The 20,363-nt window shown below is 42.4% G+C and overlaps 2 protein-coding genes across 3 annotated transcripts in view; one reads left to right on the forward strand and one right to left on the reverse strand.

The window, feature by feature from the left end:
- LOC138786845 (zinc finger protein 585A-like) overlaps positions 1–19,430 on the forward strand; it is a 55,340-nt gene extending 35,910 nt beyond the window's left edge. The window contains exons 4-5 of one of the 2 annotated variants that reach the window (XM_069963915.1): positions 1,961–2,632; positions 18,483–19,430. In XM_069963915.1, coding sequence (XP_069820016.1) covers positions 1,961–2,632; positions 18,483–19,164 — 1,354 coding nt within the window. In that variant the 3' untranslated portion in view covers positions 19,165–19,430. Of the gene's footprint in view, positions 1–1,938; positions 3,293–18,482 lie in introns of those variants that run through there. The other variant, XM_069963916.1, reaches the window with a different exon arrangement.
- LOC138786760 (zinc finger protein 84-like) overlaps positions 1–20,363 on the reverse strand; it is a 790,489-nt gene that overhangs the window by 570,973 nt on the left and 199,153 nt on the right. The gene's annotated exons all lie outside the window — the stretch shown is intronic.

The raw sequence follows: 20,363 nt of genomic DNA on the forward strand, positions 1-20,363 counted from the left end.
ACAGATGGATAGGACTGGAGAGGTGAGGGATTCTGGGAGTGATGTCATCATGACATCATTATCTATGGAATAACAGATGGATAGGACTGGGGAGGTGAGGGATTCTGGGAGTGATGTCATCATGACATCATTCTTATCTATGGAATAACAGATGGATAGGACTGGAGAGGTGAGGGATTCTGGGAATGGATGGAGTAATAGTAATGTGTCTCTCCATACACAGGATTACACAGTAGTGAAGAAGTCCTCTAGTGGGCGCTGTGGGGCCCCTGGGGGTGAAGGATGGGGAAGAACCCTGAGCCCAATCCCGGGGCCCCTGATACATGAGAAAATGGAGGAAGAGAAGATCCTAGAAGTCACCAACAAGATGGTGGAGCTGCTGAGTGGAGAGGTGAGACTGTGGCTGCTGGGAATGCTGGGACATTATACAGTAACACCACTGGAGGGGTGGGGGGGATGACTGTGTGACCATTGTGTGTGTCAGGTTCCTATAAGGTGTCAGGACGTGGCGGTCTATTTCTCCATGGAGGAGTGGGAGTATGTAGAAGGACACAAGGATCAGTACAAGGATGTGATGCTGGAGGATCAGCAGCCCCTCCCATCAGCAGGTAATAGACAGGACTATATACACACCTCCTCTCTGTATTATCTGGATGGAAAGAATGAATTCAGTCTCTGTATGTGTTCCCTCCAGTCAGATCCAGTAAGAGAACAGCACCAGAGAGATGTCCCCGTCCTCTTCTCCCACAGGATCAGGTAGATGGAGATGTTCCCTATGATCTGTACATCCCACCTGACTTCTCCTCCTGTCTGATGACTTTTACATTATTTCTCTCACATCTTATGAATCAGGGGGAAGATGGGAACAATATTAATGCTCCAGAGACAGATTTGGGCAGTGATGAGCAGTATAAGGAGGACATGACTACAGGGAAGGATCTGAACTTTATTATTGATATAGACAGCACATCAGAAGAAGAAGAGACAGATGACAGCAGTGATGAGCAGTATAAGGAGGACATCACTACAGGTAACCGCCCAGGTGAGTAGTGACCAGTAAATGCAGAGAACAGTCACACATTCTCCTCACTCACTGGCTGTAACTATTCTGTGTGGATTTTTTTGCAAAGTAAGAAATGATTAAAACAAAAAAACAAATTAGTTGTAGTAGATTTGGAATGTGCGGAAACCAGACTGCAAGAGAAATGGCCAATTAGATGAGAGAAGAACGGACACTCCAGCAGTTTGGGGAAGTAAGATTAGAGATGGGTCGGTAGTCAGCAGCACAGAATGGAGGGAGAGATGATTCCTCAGTAGTGAGGTTATACCAGAGCAGAGGAAAGAAGGAGGAGCTGAGGAAGATAGCAGGAGGCCAACAAAATGTGCTGGGAATGTAACGTTGTATCTTTTACCACCTTCCAGTCTGAGGACGTTCTATGGAAGATGTTTGTTACCCAGAGTAGCGTCCAGAACAGAGCAGCAGCAGCGGTGGTGTTGTGTTGCTGTATAATAACCTTGTGGTGTCATCAATGCTGAGAAATCCCTGTGGATGAGAGAATGTGGGATCAGATGGGAGGGGGGGGGATGGGGAGAATGAGGAGGAATTCTGGGAAAGCTGCACTTAGAGATGTTCTATAAATAGGACAAGCGATATCTGCAGAAGCCGCACCGTTATATTACTCCTCGCTAATAGAATGTGATTCTTCTTGGCAGCTGAGTGTACCCGAAGATCAGAGGGACATCAGATATCTCCAGATATTACAGCAGATGGTCAGATCACACAAGATACATATGAAGAACCTTCTATTCCCCCAGATATACCCCCAGCCCCTCACAGCGAAGATCTGCCATCTCATCCTTCTATACAAGTCCCATCTACTGATCCATCACAGACTGATAAGAAAAATAGACGTCACAGAGAAGATGGTGAACATAAAGGCACTCATACAAAAAAGAATACATTTTCATGTTCAGAATGTGGGAAGCGTTTTAATCAGAAATCAACGCTAGTAGAACATCAAAAAGTTCATACAGGAGAGAAGCCATTTTTATGCTCAGAATGTGGGAAATGTTTTGCTAAAAAATCATTTCTAGTTAACCATAAAAAATCTCACTCAGGAGATAAGCCATTTTCATGTTCAGAATGTGGAAAATGTTTTCTTAGAAAAACATACCTTGTTGAGCATCAGAGATATCACACAGGGGAAAAGCCATTTTCATGTTCAGAATGTGGGAAATGTTTTACCCAAAGATCACATCTTGTTGAACATAAACGATATCATACAGGAGAGAAGCCATTTACGTGTTCAGAATGTGGAAAATGTTTTACTAAAAAAACTAATCTTGTTGGTCATCAGAGAGTTCACACAGGGGAGAAGCCATTTTCATGTTCAGAATGTGGAAAATGTTTTACTAAAAAAAAAAATCTTGTTGATCATCAAAAAATTCACACAGGGGAGAGGCCATTTTCGTGTTCACAATGTGGGAAAGGTTTTACTGCCAAAAAAAATCTTGTTGACCATGAAAGAACTCACACAGGGGAGAAGCCATTTTCATGTTCAGAATGTGGGAAATGCTTTACCCAAAAATCAAATTACCGCGACCATCAAAAAATTCACACAGGAGAGAAGCCATTTTCATGTCCCATATGTCCAAAGTATTTTAGGAAAAAGTCCTTTCTAATAAAACATCAAAAAACTCACAAAGGAAAAAAGTAACACGTTATCATAGAGCTCACACAGGACAGTCGCCTTATTTATGTCTTTTATCGATAGAAAACCGTAATTTCTTCCAATCGGATGTGATGTCTGGAAATAAAGCTGCGGCCATAGGGGCTGAGGAATGTGCAGCTCCAATCCCAGTCCTTCCATCTCATCTAGGTGATAGAAGTCACAGGGCCAGAAGACTTTTCCCTCCTAATAATAACTAGATATCTCCCAGCAAACTAATGCTCAATATCCGCTGGATTCATCCCAACATTTCCCGCCAATAATTCTTTCCTCCGATAGAATTCTAAGTCTTTTCCAATTCATTGCGCCTGCATTGCTCTCACATCCCTGCTCATCATAAAGATTTGAATTAAAGACTTATGGTGTGTTTACACAGAGAGATTTATCTGACAGATTTTTGAAGCCAAAGCCAGGAACAGACTATAAACAGGGTGCAGGTCATAAAGGAAAGACTGAGATTCCCTGTCTTTTCAAGTCCATTCCTGACTTTGGCTTCCAAAATTGGTCAGATAAATCTGCCTGTGTAAACGCACCATAAGGGTCCATTTACACAGAAAGATTATCTGGCAGATTATCTGCCAAAGATTTGAAGCCAAAGCCAGAAACAGACTATGAACAGAGATCAGGTCATAAAGGAAAGACTGAAATTTTACCTCTTTTTCAATTCCATACCTAGCTTTGGCTTCAAATCTTTGGCAGATAATCTGTCAGATAATCTTTCTGTGTAAATGGAGACTTAGGGTAGGTTCACACTACGGAATCCTGGCGGATCACCCAGTTCCACGCTCGCATTTTCGCTGGTCCCATAGGCTTCATTTTATGGTTTGGCATATTCTGCTGTCCATACGAAAAAAGAACCTCTTCACGCTCTCTGGTTCTCTTTGGTGTTCTTTTTTGCTTCTGCCCGGTGTCCGCAGACTCCGGTGCAACGTCAGAGGGATTAGGGCTGTTATATGAATATATGTATTCCTATATGTCTGGATTTGTTTATGATGAATTAATAAAGATTTTATATTTGGTGTGCCGTTTGATTCTCTATGTACCTTCTTTTTTTATCTCAATACATACTCAGATTGGGTCACAGTTACTAGGGAGGTACCGCAGGGGTCAATGTTGGTTCACAGTTACTAGTGGGGTACCACAGGGGTCAGTGTTGGGTCACCTTTTTTTTAATATGTTTATTAATGACCTTGTAGAGGGGCTACAGAGTAGAGTCTCCATTTTTGAAGACGATACTAACCTGGCTAAAGTAATCACCTCAGAGGAGCATAATATCATATTACAGAGGAATTTGGAGAAGCTGGAGGCTTGGGCAGATAAATGGCAAATGAAGTTTAATGTGGATAAATGTAAGGTTATGCATTTAGGATGTAGAAATAATAAGTTCAGTTATGTGCTAAATAATAAAACACTGGGTAACACTGCTGCCGAAAAGGAGCTGGGGGTATAGGTGGACAGTAACCTCATCTATAGTGATCAGTGCCAGGCAGCAGCTGCCAAGGCTAATAACATCATGGGAGGCATCAAAAGGGGCTGAGATGCTGAAGATGAGAATATAGTTTTGTCTCCTTATAAATAACTGGTAAGACCACACATGGTATATACTGTGTACAGCACCGGGCACCTGTATATAATTACACGGCTAACCTGAAGAGGAGGGTGAAAAAAGATAAAATAGATAATGCAGGGGAATATATAATATTATATGGTAGATTAGAGAGGGTAGTATGTGTGCTGGCGTTCCTGTATATAACCCCTCCGTTTACGTTCCGAGTCCTCCACAAGATTTATGATTTTGTTAAAAGTAAAGAGGGTCCAGTGTTTATAGTGGGAGACTTCAATTCAGTAATGGATGAAGAGAGAGATAGAAGAAGGGAGAGGGAAATCAAGGGAAGAGGAAATGTTACGCCGTTAGCCAAGTTTTGTAGAGAAAGTGGCTTATATGATATCTGGAGAGAGAGAAATCCAAATTCAACTACCTTTTCCTGTGTAAATAAATCATGTAAAGTGATGTCGCGAATAGACATGGTGCTCGGTAACCAACAAGCCATGAGAATGGTAAAGAAAGATAAGTATATGACAAGGTCAATTTCAGACCATGCCCCAATATATTTGGAGATTAGTACAGGGGGAGAGAGTGGAGTAATGCCATGGCGGGTCAATCCATATTGGTTCTAGATCTTGGGAAATGAGGAAAGTATAGGAGAACAGCTCCAGGAGATGATAGACTGCAATTGGGGATCAGCTAGAGATGGGAGAGTGTGGGATACAATAAAAGCTTTCCTGAGGGGCATACTAAAGAAAGCTATTAATAAAAAGAGATAGGAGTTTAAAAAAGAGGAAGAAGAATTAACAGGGAAAGTAGAAGAACTAGAAGCAAAGTATGTGGAAACTCCAGGGGAAGAGACGAAAGAGAGATGGCAAAGGGCCCAAAGGGAATATACAGACATGTTAGAAAGAAAGGCAAAAAATAGCTTATTTTTCCTGGGTAAAAAGTGGCACCTAGATAGTGGGAAGCCAAATAGGCAGATAATGGCTATAGTTAGAAACCAAAAAGGAAAAAAAAAATCAGATTTCTATGATTAAGGAGGGAGGAACAGAGATTAGGACCCAAGAAGGGATATTGGCCTGCTTCCTGGGATACTATAATAAGTTATATAGGTCACAAAGCGTTAACACACAGGAAGAAATACAAGCATTTTTGGACAAGGTAAACCTTCCAGTATTATCCAAAGAAAAGAGGGAATTATTGGGGGCCCCCCTCTCAGTAGAGGAGTTTAGAAGTGTATTGAGGCAGACTTGTGGAAACTCCTCCCCAGGTGGGGATGGGCTTCTTACGAAGCATGTAGGAGGTATGGAGAACAGTTGGTCCCGGCCTTGCATAGGGTGGTGATCAGGGGCGTAGCTAATGTCTCCTGGGCCCTGGTGCGAGAGGCCAACTTGGGCCCCCCCCCCTCCTTTCACGACCTCATAGATGGTCCCCATTCCCCCCCACCACCACCCTCATAGATGGTCCCCTTTCACCCTCCCCCCCACCCTCATAGATGCCCCCCTCTTTCCCCCCACCCTGCAGGCTGATAAAAAACAAAACTTAACTCACCTGACAACGCGCTCCCACGTTGATCCTCTCTCCTCCTGGTCTGTCCCCGGCTGCTGCACGGCTGCCGGGGTGTTGCGTCTTATCCCCAGCAGCGCACGCATACCAGAACTCCCTGAACAGGAAGTCAGGGCCCAAGGCGCGCAGGGAGCTCTGGGATGCGCGCGCTGCCGGGGGTAAGACAGAGCCAGACTCTTGTGATCACAAGCAAAACAATGCTTGCGGTCACGAGTGACTGATCGGGGGGGCCCCGCGGGCCCCCCTTGTGGCGGGCCCGGTCGCGGCGGCGACTGCCGCGACTGCAGTAGCTACGCCACTGGTGGTGATGTCATCTTTGGAAGAAGGGAGGCTATCTGACTCTATGAGGGAAGCCAGAATTGTAGTTATACATAAAGAGGGGAAAGATGTAAATAAAGTAGATTCCTATCGGCCAATATCCCTGCTGAATGTAGACGTTAAACTATTCGCAGGGATATTGGCCAATAGATTAAAAGGGGTTTTGAAAGACCTGGTGCACCCCGATCAGAAGGGATTTGTCCCCAGTTGTCAGATAAAAGAGAGTATTGGCAGGTTATTCCACAATATGCAGGTTGGTACTAGTGAAGACTCTCACTCTATCCTGTCCCTTGACGCCGAGAAGGCCTTTGACAGGGTAGAGTGGGAGTTACTTTAGGGGGTACTTAGGAAAATGGGCCTGGGGGAAAAATATATAGAGATGGTCCAATTGTTGTAGACGGACCCGCAGGCAGCGGTATTAGTAAACGGACTTATATCAGGGAGATTTACTCTAGAAAGGGGGACTAGAAAGGGGTGTCCGCTGTCACCGATATTATTTATTTTGGCAATGGAACCCCCTGGCTGCTATGATACGGGAAGATCAAGAGATAAGGGGATTTGGAGTAAATGGGAAGGAGGATAAAATAAGTCTCTTTGCTGACGATATGCTGCTATTCGTAGAAAACCTGGAAAAATCTATAGATAAATTAATGGATATGATGATAAATTATGGAAGCTTTGCGAGCCTCAAAATTAATTGGGGAAAATCTTCGCTAATGCCACTCTCGGGACCATGGTTACATCATCCGGGCCCTCAACACCTAAAAATCAAAATTTTGAAGAAAGGGGAGGGTTTCAGATATTTGGGGGTACATGTGACAGGGAAGGTGGAAAAGTTTGGAGATAATAATATAGTCCCAGTAATGAAATCCCTAAAAGAGAAGGTTGCAATATGGACCAAATTGATCAGGTCTAAAGCCAATAGAATAATAATAAAATCGGTAGTATTACCTAAATTACTATACCTTTTTAATTCCTCCCCAGTTTGGATTGATGATGTTTCCTTTAAGAAGATGGAACAGTTACTAAATAGACTAATCTGGGGAAGGAAAAGAGTACGAATTCGCCTTAGAAACTTTTGTATCTCTCGGAATAATGTGGGATTTGGGGTACCAGACCTCAAATTGTACTTTTATTCTGCCCAATTGCTTTTATGGTGGGAGGGAGAGAACGTTCCATTCCTACAGTGGGTGCTTAAGAGTGTAAAAGGAAATGGGAGTGATATAATTGAGAGTTTGGAGTCGGGTCAGTTAGGGCAGTGATTTTCAACCTTTTTTGAGCCGCGGCACACTTTTTATACTTAAAAAATCCCGGGGCACACCACCAACCAAAATGGCACAAAATGACACTAGAACAGTATATATTATACATATAGTTAATAATATAGATTCTAAATGTATTTATACTCACTCAGTGTGAAACCTGGGCCTGTTTTCTTCTCCCCCCTGTGCTTCTCTCCTGTGCTTCTCTCCACCATACTTCTCCCCCCTACTTCTCTCCTGTGCTTCTCTCCACCATACTTCTTCCCCCTACTTCTCTCCTGTGCTTCTCTCCACCATACTTCTCCCCCCAGCTTCTCTCCTGTGCTTCTCTCCACCGTGCTTCTCTCCCCTGCCTCTCTCCTGTGCTTCTCTCCACCATACTTCTCCCCCCTGCTTCTCTCCTGTGCTTCTCTCCACCATACTTCTCCCCCCTGCTTCTCTCCTGTGCTTCTCTCTCCCATGCTTCTCTCCCCCATGCTTCTCTCCTGTGCTTCTCTCCACCATACTTCTCTCCCCCTGCTTCTCTCCTGTGCTTCTCTCCCCCATGCTTCTCTCCTGTGCTTCTTTCCCCTGTGCTTCTCTCCACCAAACTTCTCTCCCCCCTGCTTCTCCCCCATCCCCAGGTTTCTCTCCCCCATTGTTTTCTCCTGTTTCACAGGGGCACCATAGTTTGGGGAACTTTCCCCGCGGCACACCCGACCATGTGTCGCGGCACACTGGTTGAAAATCACTGAGTTAGAGAATAAAGAATGGGACTGTTTTCCCACAGTTTGATTGTGGATCAAATGTTGGAGATCCTTGAAGAAGATATTTAGATTAACGGGGTCACTAAATAAAACTCTGTTGTGGGATAATCCTAATCTGGAAGAAGTTTATAAAATTAAGGATGTGCAAGAACTAAGAAAGGGGGGTATAAAAAGAATACAAGATGCCTTCGTAGGAAGAAAACTCCGAACCTGGCCAGAGCTGCAAAGAGAATTTAGCTTAAAAGGCACAAGTTGGCTTGAGTATGGGAGATTACAACACGCATATACGTCATCAAAAGAGAAGGGTCTATTTTTGGTGCAAGAATCTCCTGAAGTATTAAATTTATTGAGAATGGAAAATAAGAAAAAGGGACTATCAAGAATTTACTCTAAGATGAGAGATTATGTATATAAAGATATGCCAATAAAAAGTCGGAATAAATGGAAAAAGTGAACTGGGGAAATTCTCGGAGGAAGAATGGCCTAGAATAATGCAAAATATTAAGTTTGTCTCTGTAAATAGTAACCACCAAATGGTACAGTGCAATATTGTAAATAGACTGTATTATACCCCCTCCTTTCTAGCCAAAATAAAAAAGAGAGATTCCCCGAAATGTGTAAGATGCGAGGGAAGCCCAATAGGGGAAGTATTGGGTATATTTATATTTATGTTATGTATGAAAATAAATAAATAAAGATATAAAGGAAAAAAAAGATAGAGATAGGCACTATAAACTGTACACTATTTGAAATACTCGTTTTCGATTTTAGTACTTGATCAATAACGTAGTGAAAAATTTGATTCCCCTTCCACCTTTCCTAGCGTTTTTTTAAACCAATAACTATGCAGGGGGGGGGGGGCAGGCACTGGGAGCACACAGGTAGTGAAAAAAAGCATCTGCATTCATTGGCTGGCTAAACCATGTGACCTTTACAGCAATAGGATAGTGGATTTGAGATTCGTTATCAGATGCTACTTGAAGCTAGACAGGGAGGCAGTGTGTAGCAGAGTGAGTTAGTTATTAGGTGATTTTAGGCAGGAGAGACCCACAAAAGCCCTTGTTAGGGCTAAAGTTATAGAAAGAACACATTTATCTAAAGATATACTGCTAAAGAAACGGCTAGCAGCACATAGATGTGTTCAGACAGACAGACACCTGGAGTGTATACACTGTGAGGAATAGGCTGCAGTGTATCTGTCTATATAGGGTAAACGGCTGTATACACCTTGTGTGCCAAAGCAAAAAATATAGGCGTGGTACTACTCTTCTGCGTGCTGTACGCAACATAACAAGGTCTAACGCCTGTTCCCTGCTGTAGGGCATTCTAATACAGCATAGAGAGGGTATACGGTTATAACCTCCTCCTGTGCCAAGGCCAAAAATATAAGCGTGGTGCTACTTTTCTGCGTACTGTGCGCACCTGGCCGACCGCAGCCCTGTCCTCCCTGATCCCTCGGCGCCCTACACTTACTGGGTCTCCAAGTTGGACACGTGGCTGGAACTGTCCCTGTTTGCCTTAGCGGTGCTGGCCTGCCCTGCTGCCATCGTTCTGTCAGCAGGGGTTTTAAGTGCAGCCGGGGGCATCATCACATCACAACTGACAGTGTCTGATGCTCATAAAAATGAACAGCCACTAAATTGATCCAGACTTTGCTTCTCCACCGGTGGAAAGCAGCCTAAAGTGAAGTGCCATGTGTATGCTACAGGTCATTTCCTCCTCCACAACCACCATAGAAACAGGTCATTTAATAAAAACAGTATTGAGGCTCACCTGAAGGACCACGCTCATAATTTTTTCAGGGGCTCTTTCAAGGACCTCCATATAATTTTGTTCTAGGGCTATGCTCAGAATTTTCTCGGGGGCTCTTTCAAGGGCCTTCATATAATATTTTAGAGGGCTCATTTCAAGGGCCACCATACAATTTTTCTGAGGGCTCACCCCAAGGGCCTGAAGCTAATTTTTGGAAGGCTTATATCAAGTGCCTCAAGCTAATTTTTAGAGGGCCGAGCTCAAGGGCCTAAAAAGTAATGTTTGTTGGGCTCACCTCAACGTCGTCAAACTACATTTTTGAAGTACTCACCTCAAGGGCATCCAGATAAATTATTAGAGGGCTCACCTCAACAACATCATGATAAATTTGGGGAAGGTCTCAATTCTAACTTGTCTAACTCCATTTTTGGAGATCTCATCTCTACGACATCAAAATCTATTTTTTTGAACGTTTTAATTATAACTTGTCTAACTAAATTTTTCAGATGGCTCAACTCAAAGGTCTAAACTCATCCCAATTGGTATTGATAATTTTGGTGCCTTCTGGCTTCCCTACCTCCAATAATTAGGCTCTGATGCACAATTGCATCAGGGTGTGGAGCAAAAACGTGGCATTTCAACTTTTAATCAGAATCTTTCTATTTTAGGAGGATCCTTCTGATGTCCATTTCGAACCACTTTTTTTGTCGATAAAAACTCATTGCGGGTGTCCTCTGCCATCAAATTCAATTTGCCTTCTCTTTAAAGGATTTCAAGTATGAACATTCAAATTCCAGGGTATCTTGTATTATCAGTTCTCCTGTAACTCCCATGATTTTTGGAGGGCTTACCTCATCGACGAGTCACAATTTCAATGTTTTACATGGTTTCCATGAGCCCCACACCTCTATATGTGTAGGACGTGTCTGACCACATCACACACACACAATGATAGTTAGCGGTGGGTGCTGTGTGATGTCCCCCCCCCTCTGCCTAGGCCTCTGTGGTTGTCATAGACAATGTGATATAAAGGGGGGCAGGAAAATGTTTTTCTTGCTTACAATTTGGCTTTCTGTCCATGATAATGTAGAGGAGAGAAGGATTCCTGGTGTATTTTCCACTTTACATAGAGGTTATATTGTGTGGAGTGTACTGTAGACAGGCTGTAATAGTGGCGAAATGCTGCGATTTGGCGTGTTAGATGCAGCCAGGCAGCTTCCCTGCTGTCCCAGTTACATCCAGAGGTGTCTGCATCATTTCCTGAGGTGTCATTGTGGACTTTTGGTTTCCAATAAACAAGCATTTTTCTCCCATAGACTTGGGAATGGGTTTTGATAGTCAATTGAATACTCAAGTATCTCGGTCTATTTAAATTGAATTTTCGAATATTTCACTACTCGCTCATCTCTACTTATTAACTATGTTACCACAAATGCAGCTCAGCTACATGTACAATACACACACATACAGCTCAGCTACATGTACATTACACACATATACAGCTCAGCTACATGTACATTACACACATATACAGCTCAGCTACATGTACATTACACATATATACAGCTCAGCTACATGTACATTACACACATATACAGCTCAGCTACATGTACATTACACATATACAGCTCAGCTACATGTACATTACACACACATACAGCTCAGCTACATGTACATTACACACATATACAGCTCAGCTACATGTACATTACACATATACAGCTCAGCTACATGTACATTACACATATACAGCTCAGCTACATGTACATTACACATATACAGCTCAGCTACATGTACATTACACACATATACAGCTCAGCTACATGTACATTACACATATATACAGCTCAGCTACATGTACATTACACACATACAGCTCAGCTACATGTACATTACACATATACAGCACAGCTTCATGTACATTACACATATACAGCTCAGCTACATGTACAATACACACACATACAGCTCAGCTACATGCACATTACACACATACAGCTCAGCTACATGTACATTACACATATATACAGCTCAGCTACATGTACAATACACACATACAGCTCAGCTACATGTACATTACACATACAGCTCAGCTACATGTACATTACACATATATACAGCTCAGCTACATGTACATTACACATATATACAGCTCAGCTACATGTACATTACACATATACAGCTCAGCTACATGTACATTACACATATACAGCTCAGCTACATGTACAATACACACATACAGCTCAGCTACATGTACAATACACACATACAGCTCAGCTACATGTACATTACACACATACAGCTCATCTACATGTACATTACACACATACAGCTCAGCTACATGTACATTACACATATACAGCTCAGCTACATGTACATTACACATATACAGCTCAGCTACATGTACATTACACACATACAGCTCAGCTACATGTACATTACACACACATACAGCTCAGCTACATGTACATTACATATATACAGCTCAGCTACATGTACATTACACACATACAGCTCAGCTACATGTACATTACACACATATACAGCTCAGCTACATGTACATTACACACATATACAGCTCAGCTACATGTACATTACACACATACAGCTCAGCTACATGTACATTACACATATATACAGCTCAGCTACATGTACATTACACACATATACAGCTCAGCTACATGTACATTACACATATACAGCTCAGCTACATGTACATTACACATATACAGCTCAGCTACATGTACATTACACACATACAGCACTGCTACATGTACATTACACATATACAGCTCAGCTACATGTACATTACACATATACAGCTCAGCTACATGTACATTACACACATACAGCTCAGCTACATGTACATTACACACATATACAGCTCAGCTACATGTACATTACACACATATACAGCTCAGCTACATGTACATTACACATATACAGCTCAGCTACATGTACATTACACATATACAGCTCAGCTACATGTACATTACACATATATACAGCTCAGCTACATGTACATTACACACATATACAGCTCAGCTACATGTACATTACACACATACAGCTCAGCTACATGTACATTACACATATACAGCTCAGCTACATGTACATTACACATATATACAGCTCAGCTACATGTACATTACACACATATACAGCTCAGCTACATGTACATTACACATATATACAGCTCAGCTACATGTACATTACACACATACAGCTCAGCTACATGTACATTACATATATACAGCTCAGCTACATGTACATTACACACAGGGTTCTGCTGCAGGCATATATAACACACACATACACAGCTCTGCTCCACACACATCACACACACACAGCTCTGCTGCATACACATCACTTCAGCTCATCCAGCACAGCAGAGTCCTGCATACACTGAGCAGCAGCCCCTGATCATGTGACTCCTCCTCCTCCATGTGACTGATCACATGACTGTGACATCATGGCAGGTCCTGGAAGCACAGGGGAAGCACAGGGGAAGCACAGGGGAAGCACACGGCTCCTGTATCTGCAGGTAGTGTTGGTTATAACATTGCTGTGTCTGTACATATCGGCCGTTGTATCTTCTGATCGGCCGTATAGAGAGACCAGGGAGGGACGGGAAGCGACGGGCTGCAACTCGTCTGAGAAATGTGTAACTTTGCAGCAGAGCATCGCTTTACTGCCACAGCTTCCTGCACTTCCCCCTCTTTCTTTGGCTGCGTTTCAGCAGCGCCTCCCTCAGGCTGTATGTGGTATCTCAGTTCTGTTGAAGTTAATGGAGCCAAGTTGTAATACCACATACAATCTGAGGTATAGTTGCGAATATTTGAATTTTTTTCCAGGGAGAGTTAGGCTGTATTCAGACATCCGTAGATTTTGCGGACTCACGGACGGTGAATGGCTGTAATGGATTGTTTCCCTGGCATGATGAATCGATATCATGCCGGCAGTGGGGAAACTCTCTCAGTTGTTGCAGCACTGTAATGCCGGGTGTAGGAAGACGTTAAGCTCTTCACAATGATCTCTCTGATCTCCAGCCTGACCGTCCCTTATATACTCACCCTGCCCCCTCACCTGCCACCAAATCTGTCTTCACTATTTTCCTACCTTCATAATCCTCTTGGCAGGTGAGATCTCCGACCAACACCTTTCTAGGCTTTATGGTGTCACTGACCATGTGGTCGCTGCCATCATAAAGGAATATTCTCAAACTTTATTAAACTGCAGGATTGTACATACCCCTACCCCCCCATTCTCTCACTTGTGCTAAGTGCATCACAGCTAAGAGTATTACTCCTCCGTAACTGGACCCTGCTGAGGAGGTGACTGTATGTGGTGTTACATTGTCTCATCTTCTCTCCATACATTACAGGATCCTCTACTGATAATTCTCCAGACCGACCCATCAACCATGGAGAGAGACAGAGACAAGATGGCCGACAGGATAATAACCCTCACCCTACACATACTCTTCCTGCTTACTGGGGAGGTGAGGGATTCTGGGAGTGATGTCATCATGACATCATTCTTATCTATGGAATAACAGATGGATAGGACTGGGGAGGTGAGGGATTCTGGGAGTGATGTCATCATGACATCATTCTTATCTATGGAATAACAGATCGATAGGACTGGGGAGGTGAGGGATTCTGGGAGTGATGTCATCATGACATCATTCTTATCTATGGAATAACAGATGGATAGGACTGGGGAGGTGAGGGATTCTGGGAGTGATGTCATCATTCTTATCTATGGAATAACAGATGGATAGGACTGGAGAGGTGAGGGATTCTGGGAGTGATGTCATCATGACATCATTCTTATCTATAAAAAATAACAGATGGATAGGACTGGAGAGGTGAGGGATTCTGGGAGTGATGTCATCATGACCTCATTCTTATCTATGGATTAACAGATGGATAGGACTGGAGAGGTGAGGGATTCTGGGAGTGATGTCATCATGACATCATTCTTATCTATGGAATAACAGATGGATAGGACTGGGGAGGTGAGGGATTCTGGGAGTGATGTCATCATGACATCATTCTTATCTATGGAATAACAGATGGATAGGACTGGAGAGGTGAGGGATTCTGGGAGTGATGTCATCATGACATCATTCTTATCTATGGAATAACAGATGGATAGGACTGGAGAGGTGAGGGATTCTGGGAGTGATGTCATCATGACATCATTCTTATCTATGGAATAACAGATGGATAGGACTGGGGAGGTGAGGGATTCTGGGAGTGATGTCATCATGACATCATTCTTATCTATGGAATAACAGATGGATAGGACTGGAGAGGTGAGGGATTCTGGGAGTGATGTCATCATGACATCATTCTTATCTATGGAATAACAGATGGATAGGACTGGAGAGGTGAGGGATTCTGGGAGTGATGTCATCATGACATCATTCTTATCTATGGAATAACAGATGGATAGGACTGGAGAGGTGAGGGATTCTGGTAGTGATGTCATCATGACATCATTCTTATCTATGGAATAACAGATGGATAGGACTGGAGAGGTGAGGGATTCTGGGAATGGATGGAGTGATAGTAATGTGTCTCTCCATACACAGGACTACACAGTAGTGAAGAAGTCCTCTAGAGGGCGCTGTGGGGCCCCTGGGTGTGAAGGATGGGGAAGAACCCTGAGCCCAATCCCGGGGCCCCTGATACATGAGGAAATGGAGGAAGAGAAGATCCTAGAAGTCACCAACAAGATGGTGGAGCTGCTGAGTGGAGAGGTGAGACTGTGGCTGCTGGGAATGCTGGGACATTATACAGTAACACCACTGGAGGGGTGGGGGGGATGACTGTGTGATCATTGTGTGTGTCAGGTTCCTATAAGGTGTCAGGACGTGGCGGTCTATTTCTCCATGGAGGAGTGGGAGTATGTAGAAGGACACAAGGATCAGTACAAGGATGTGATGCTGGAGGATCAGCAGCCCCTCCCATCAGCAGGTAATAGACAGGACTATATACACACCTCCTCTCTGTATTATCTGGATGGAAAGAATGAATTCAGTCTCTGTATGTGTTCCCTCCAGTCAGATCCAGTAAGAGAACAGCACCAGAGAGATGTCCCCGTCCTCTTCTCCCACAGGATCAGGATCAGGTAGATGGAGATGTTCCCTATGATCTGTACATCCCTCCTGACTTCTCCTCCTGTCTGATGACTTTTACAATATTTCTCCCCCATCTTATGAATCAGGGGGAAGATGGGAACAATATTAATGCTCCAGAGACAGATGTGAGCAGTAATGAGCAGTATAAGGAGGACATCACTACAAGGAAATATGTAAATTATTTTAATGCTACAGATATGAGGGTAAAAGAAAAAGAAGAGGAGGAAAAAACAGATGACAGCAGTGATGAGCAGTATAAGCAGGACATCACTACAGGTAACCGCCCAGGTGAGTAGTGACCAGTAAATGCAGAGAACACTCACACATTCTCCTCAGTCACCGGCTGTAACTATCCTGTGTGGAATATTTTAAGCTCTGTGTCCTGTCAGTCTTCACTCTCCACTGCACACTGCTCCCAGCTGCTATCAGAAGTCATACGATCGCAGAGGGGAGATCCCTTCCTGTTACCAGGTCGAGTCACAGTACCACACTAATGCTGATCCTGGCTCGGTAATCCATAGATCTGGGCTTTTTTAGTAGTCAGCTTTTTGAAAAGAATAGATGAAAAAAAAACAATGGAGGAACTGACGCATTTATGTGCATCCGTTTTTTTATTGATTTCCGTTATAAAAAAAAAAAAACGGATCAAAACACATCCGTTCTTATAACGTACACATAAACAAAGCTTTTTTTGAAAAAAAACGGATGAAAAAAAAAAAACGTAATGTGAACCCAGCCTAATACAGCACTGATCTAATCGATCAGTGCTGTATAATGTTTACCTCTATGAGAGTTCAGTGCAGTTGTATTAGAAGTCCCCCAGGTTCACTTCAAATTAATGTTTTTGGAAAGAAAAAAAAAGTAGTGATTTTATAAAAAAAAAAAAAATCCCCTCCGCTGATAAAATTCGAATCACCCCCCTTTTCCCATTATATAAATAAAAATAAACAGACATATTTGCTATTGCCGCATGTGGAATCTCATGAACTATTAAATGATCCCATTCCTGATCTGGTATGGTAAACAGCATCAGTGCAAAATTCTTAATTTTTGGTCGCATCAAACTGCGAAATTTTTAAATTGTAATAAAAAGTGATCAAAAAGTTGCATATACGCCATCAAGGTACCGATAGAAAGTACAGATCATGACGACACCTCACACAGCCCTATAGACCAAAGGATAAAAGCGAGCAATAGAGCAATTTATGCAAATTACATATCGCTGTAATTGCGCCAACTCAAGCAACATAGATAACGCTAGTTTTACCATAGGGCGGACGACATAAACACAAAACCCTTCTCAAATAAAGAAAATAGTGTTTTTTTGTGTCACACAATGGTGCCATAAAAAATATACAACTTGTCCCACAAAAAACAAGCCCTCATATAGATATGTCAGCACAGAAATAACCCTCCCGGGATCAGCTGTGTAGTGATTAGAATATCGGCTCCTTTGTATTGTCATCAGTGCTGGTGATATATAGCTGTGGATGAGGGAGGGCCGGATGATATCAGTGCTGGTGATATATAGCTGTGGATGAGGGAGGGCCGGATGACATCAGTGCTGGTGATATATAGCTGTGGATGAGGGAGGGCCGGATGACATCAGTGCTGGTGATATATAGCTGTGGATGAGGGAGAGCCGTGCTGGTGATATATAGCCGTGCTGGTGATATATAGTGCTGGTGATATATAGCTGTGGATGAGGGAGGGCCGGATGACATCAGTGCTGGTGATATATAGCTGTGGATGAGGGAGGGCCGGATGACATCAGTGCTGGTGATATATAGCTGTGGATGAGGGAGGGCCGGATGACATCAGTGCTGGTGATATATAGCTGTGGATGAGGGAGGGCCGGATGACATCGGATGGGAGGGAGGTCAGGTTGCTGGGAAGGTTCCATGATGTCATATCCTGCTCTCATTCTCAGCCTATAGTTGCTTTTCAGGATGTTGTGCATCAGACTTACTATACAGAATACAAGGTTATCAAGTATAATAACACTAAGATGTGATTCTTCTTGGCAGCTGAGTGTACCCGAAGATCAGAGGGACATCAGATATCTCCAGATATTACAGCAGATGGTCAGATCACACAAGATACATCTACTGATTCATCACAGACTGTTAAACTAAATAATAAGAAGCCATTTCCATGTTCAGAATGTGGTAAAACTTTTATTTACAAATCATATCTTGCTAAACATCAAGTGACTCACACAGGTGAGAAACCATTTTCATGCTCAGAATGTGGGAAATGTTTTGCTCATATGTCAAATCTTATTCAACATGAAAAAACTCACATAGGAGAGAAACCATTTCCATGCCCAAAATGTGGGAAATGTTTTACTCAGAAATCAAGTATGGATAAACATTTCAGAACATCTCACACAGGAGAGAAGCCATACAAGACATTTTCATGTTCTGAATGTGGTAAATTATTTCCTGCAAAAGCAAATCTTCTTATACATCAGAGAACTCACACAGGGGAGAAGCCATTTTCATGTTCAGAATGTAGAAAACATTTTGCTCAGAAAGCAAACCTTGCTGAACATCTCAGAATTCACACAGGAGAGAAGACATTTTCATGTCCAGAATGTGGGAAATATTTTGCTCAGAAAGTAAACTTTGCTGCCCATCTGAGGATTCACACAGGAGAGAAGCCATTTTCATGTTCAGAATGTGGAAAATGTTTTACCAAACAATCAACTCTTGTTACACATCAAAAAACTCATATAGAAGAAAAACCATTTCCGTGCCCTAAATGTAGCAAACGTTTTAATCACAAAGTAAATCTTGTTAACCATGTAAGAATTCACACAGGGGAGAAGCCATTTTCATGTTCAGAATGTAGGAAATGTTTTGCCCAAAAATCAGCTCTTGATGCACATGAAAAAATTCATAGAGGAGAGAAGCTATTTCCATGCTCTGAATGTGGGAAATGTTTTACTCACAAATCCTATCTCGTTAAACATCTAAGAACTCACACAGGGGAGAAGCCATTTTCATGCTCAGAGTGTGAGAAATGTTTCACTCAGAAAGTAAATCTTGTTAAACATCAAAAAAACTCACACAGGGGAGAAGCCAAAATGTAGCACAAAGTAATGTGATGTATATGATAGATATATGCAGCCGCTTATATATAATTTGTGCAGCCAGAGATAAATATATATTAAAACAAGAGAACTGTCAGAATTGCTGTATTTTATTAACTCCTTAACGATGCGCGATGAGTATACTAGTTTTGCCGCCATTAAAGAGAAGCAGAGAAGGCTCCCGGCTGCTATCAGTATTCAAGGTCTAGTGGGGAAGATTGCCCCCCTGCTATGCGATCATGGAGGGGAGATCCCTTCATCTTACCCGGATGGCCTCAGCATTGCACTGACACTGATCCCAGCTCGGTAATCCATGGATCTGGGCTGCAGCAGCCCAGAGCAATACAGCGCTGATCTAATTGATCAGTGCTGTATAATGTATACTATACTGATCCCTATGAGAGAGATCATTGCAGTTGTATTAAACATAATTGCTATGGCCGCGTGTGTAATCGCCCAAACTATTAAATTATAACTACGTTTATGGTAAACAGCGTAAGCACAAAATATGCCAAGACGCAAAGTTGCAGATTTTTGGTCGCATCAAATCTAAAAAAAAACCTGCATATATCCAGGAGAGGTACTGATAGAAAGTTCAGATCATGGCGCAAAAAACGTCACCTCACACAGCCCCATAGACCAAAGGATAAAAGTGCTATAAGGAGGGAATAAAGACATTTTAGGAACATTGAGGTTTTTGTTTGTTTTTTCTAATTTTTGCTATCAAATAAGTTACACAAGTTACATATCGCTGTAATCGTACCGACTTAAAGAAAATAGATAACATGTCAGTTTTACCACAGGGCAGACGACGTAAACAAAAAAAACCCCAAATAAAGAAAAAATGTTTTATTTTCAATTTCACAGCACAAATAATTTTTTTTGTTTTGCAGCATATTTTATAGAAAAGTTAAGTCTGTCATTGCAAAGTACAATTAGTGGCGCAAAAAATAAGGACTCAGGTCGGTCTGTAGGTGAAAAATGCAAGTGCTATGGCTTTATATACACAAGGAGGAAAAAACAAAAGTGAAAGACCGAAAATTGGCTCTGTCCTTAAGGGGTTAATTTAACTCCAAGCAATAAAGAAAATAAACTAATATAAAAGTGCTATGTGTTCCACAATGGTGTCATAAAAAGTACAACTAGTCCCACAAAAAACAAGCCCTCATATACAGTCATGGCCAAAAGTTTTGAGAATG

Source organism: Dendropsophus ebraccatus, chromosome 3 (assembly GCF_027789765.1).
Source record: "Dendropsophus ebraccatus isolate aDenEbr1 chromosome 3, aDenEbr1.pat, whole genome shotgun sequence".
NCBI classification, from domain to species: Eukaryota; Metazoa; Chordata; class Amphibia; order Anura; family Hylidae; genus Dendropsophus; species Dendropsophus ebraccatus.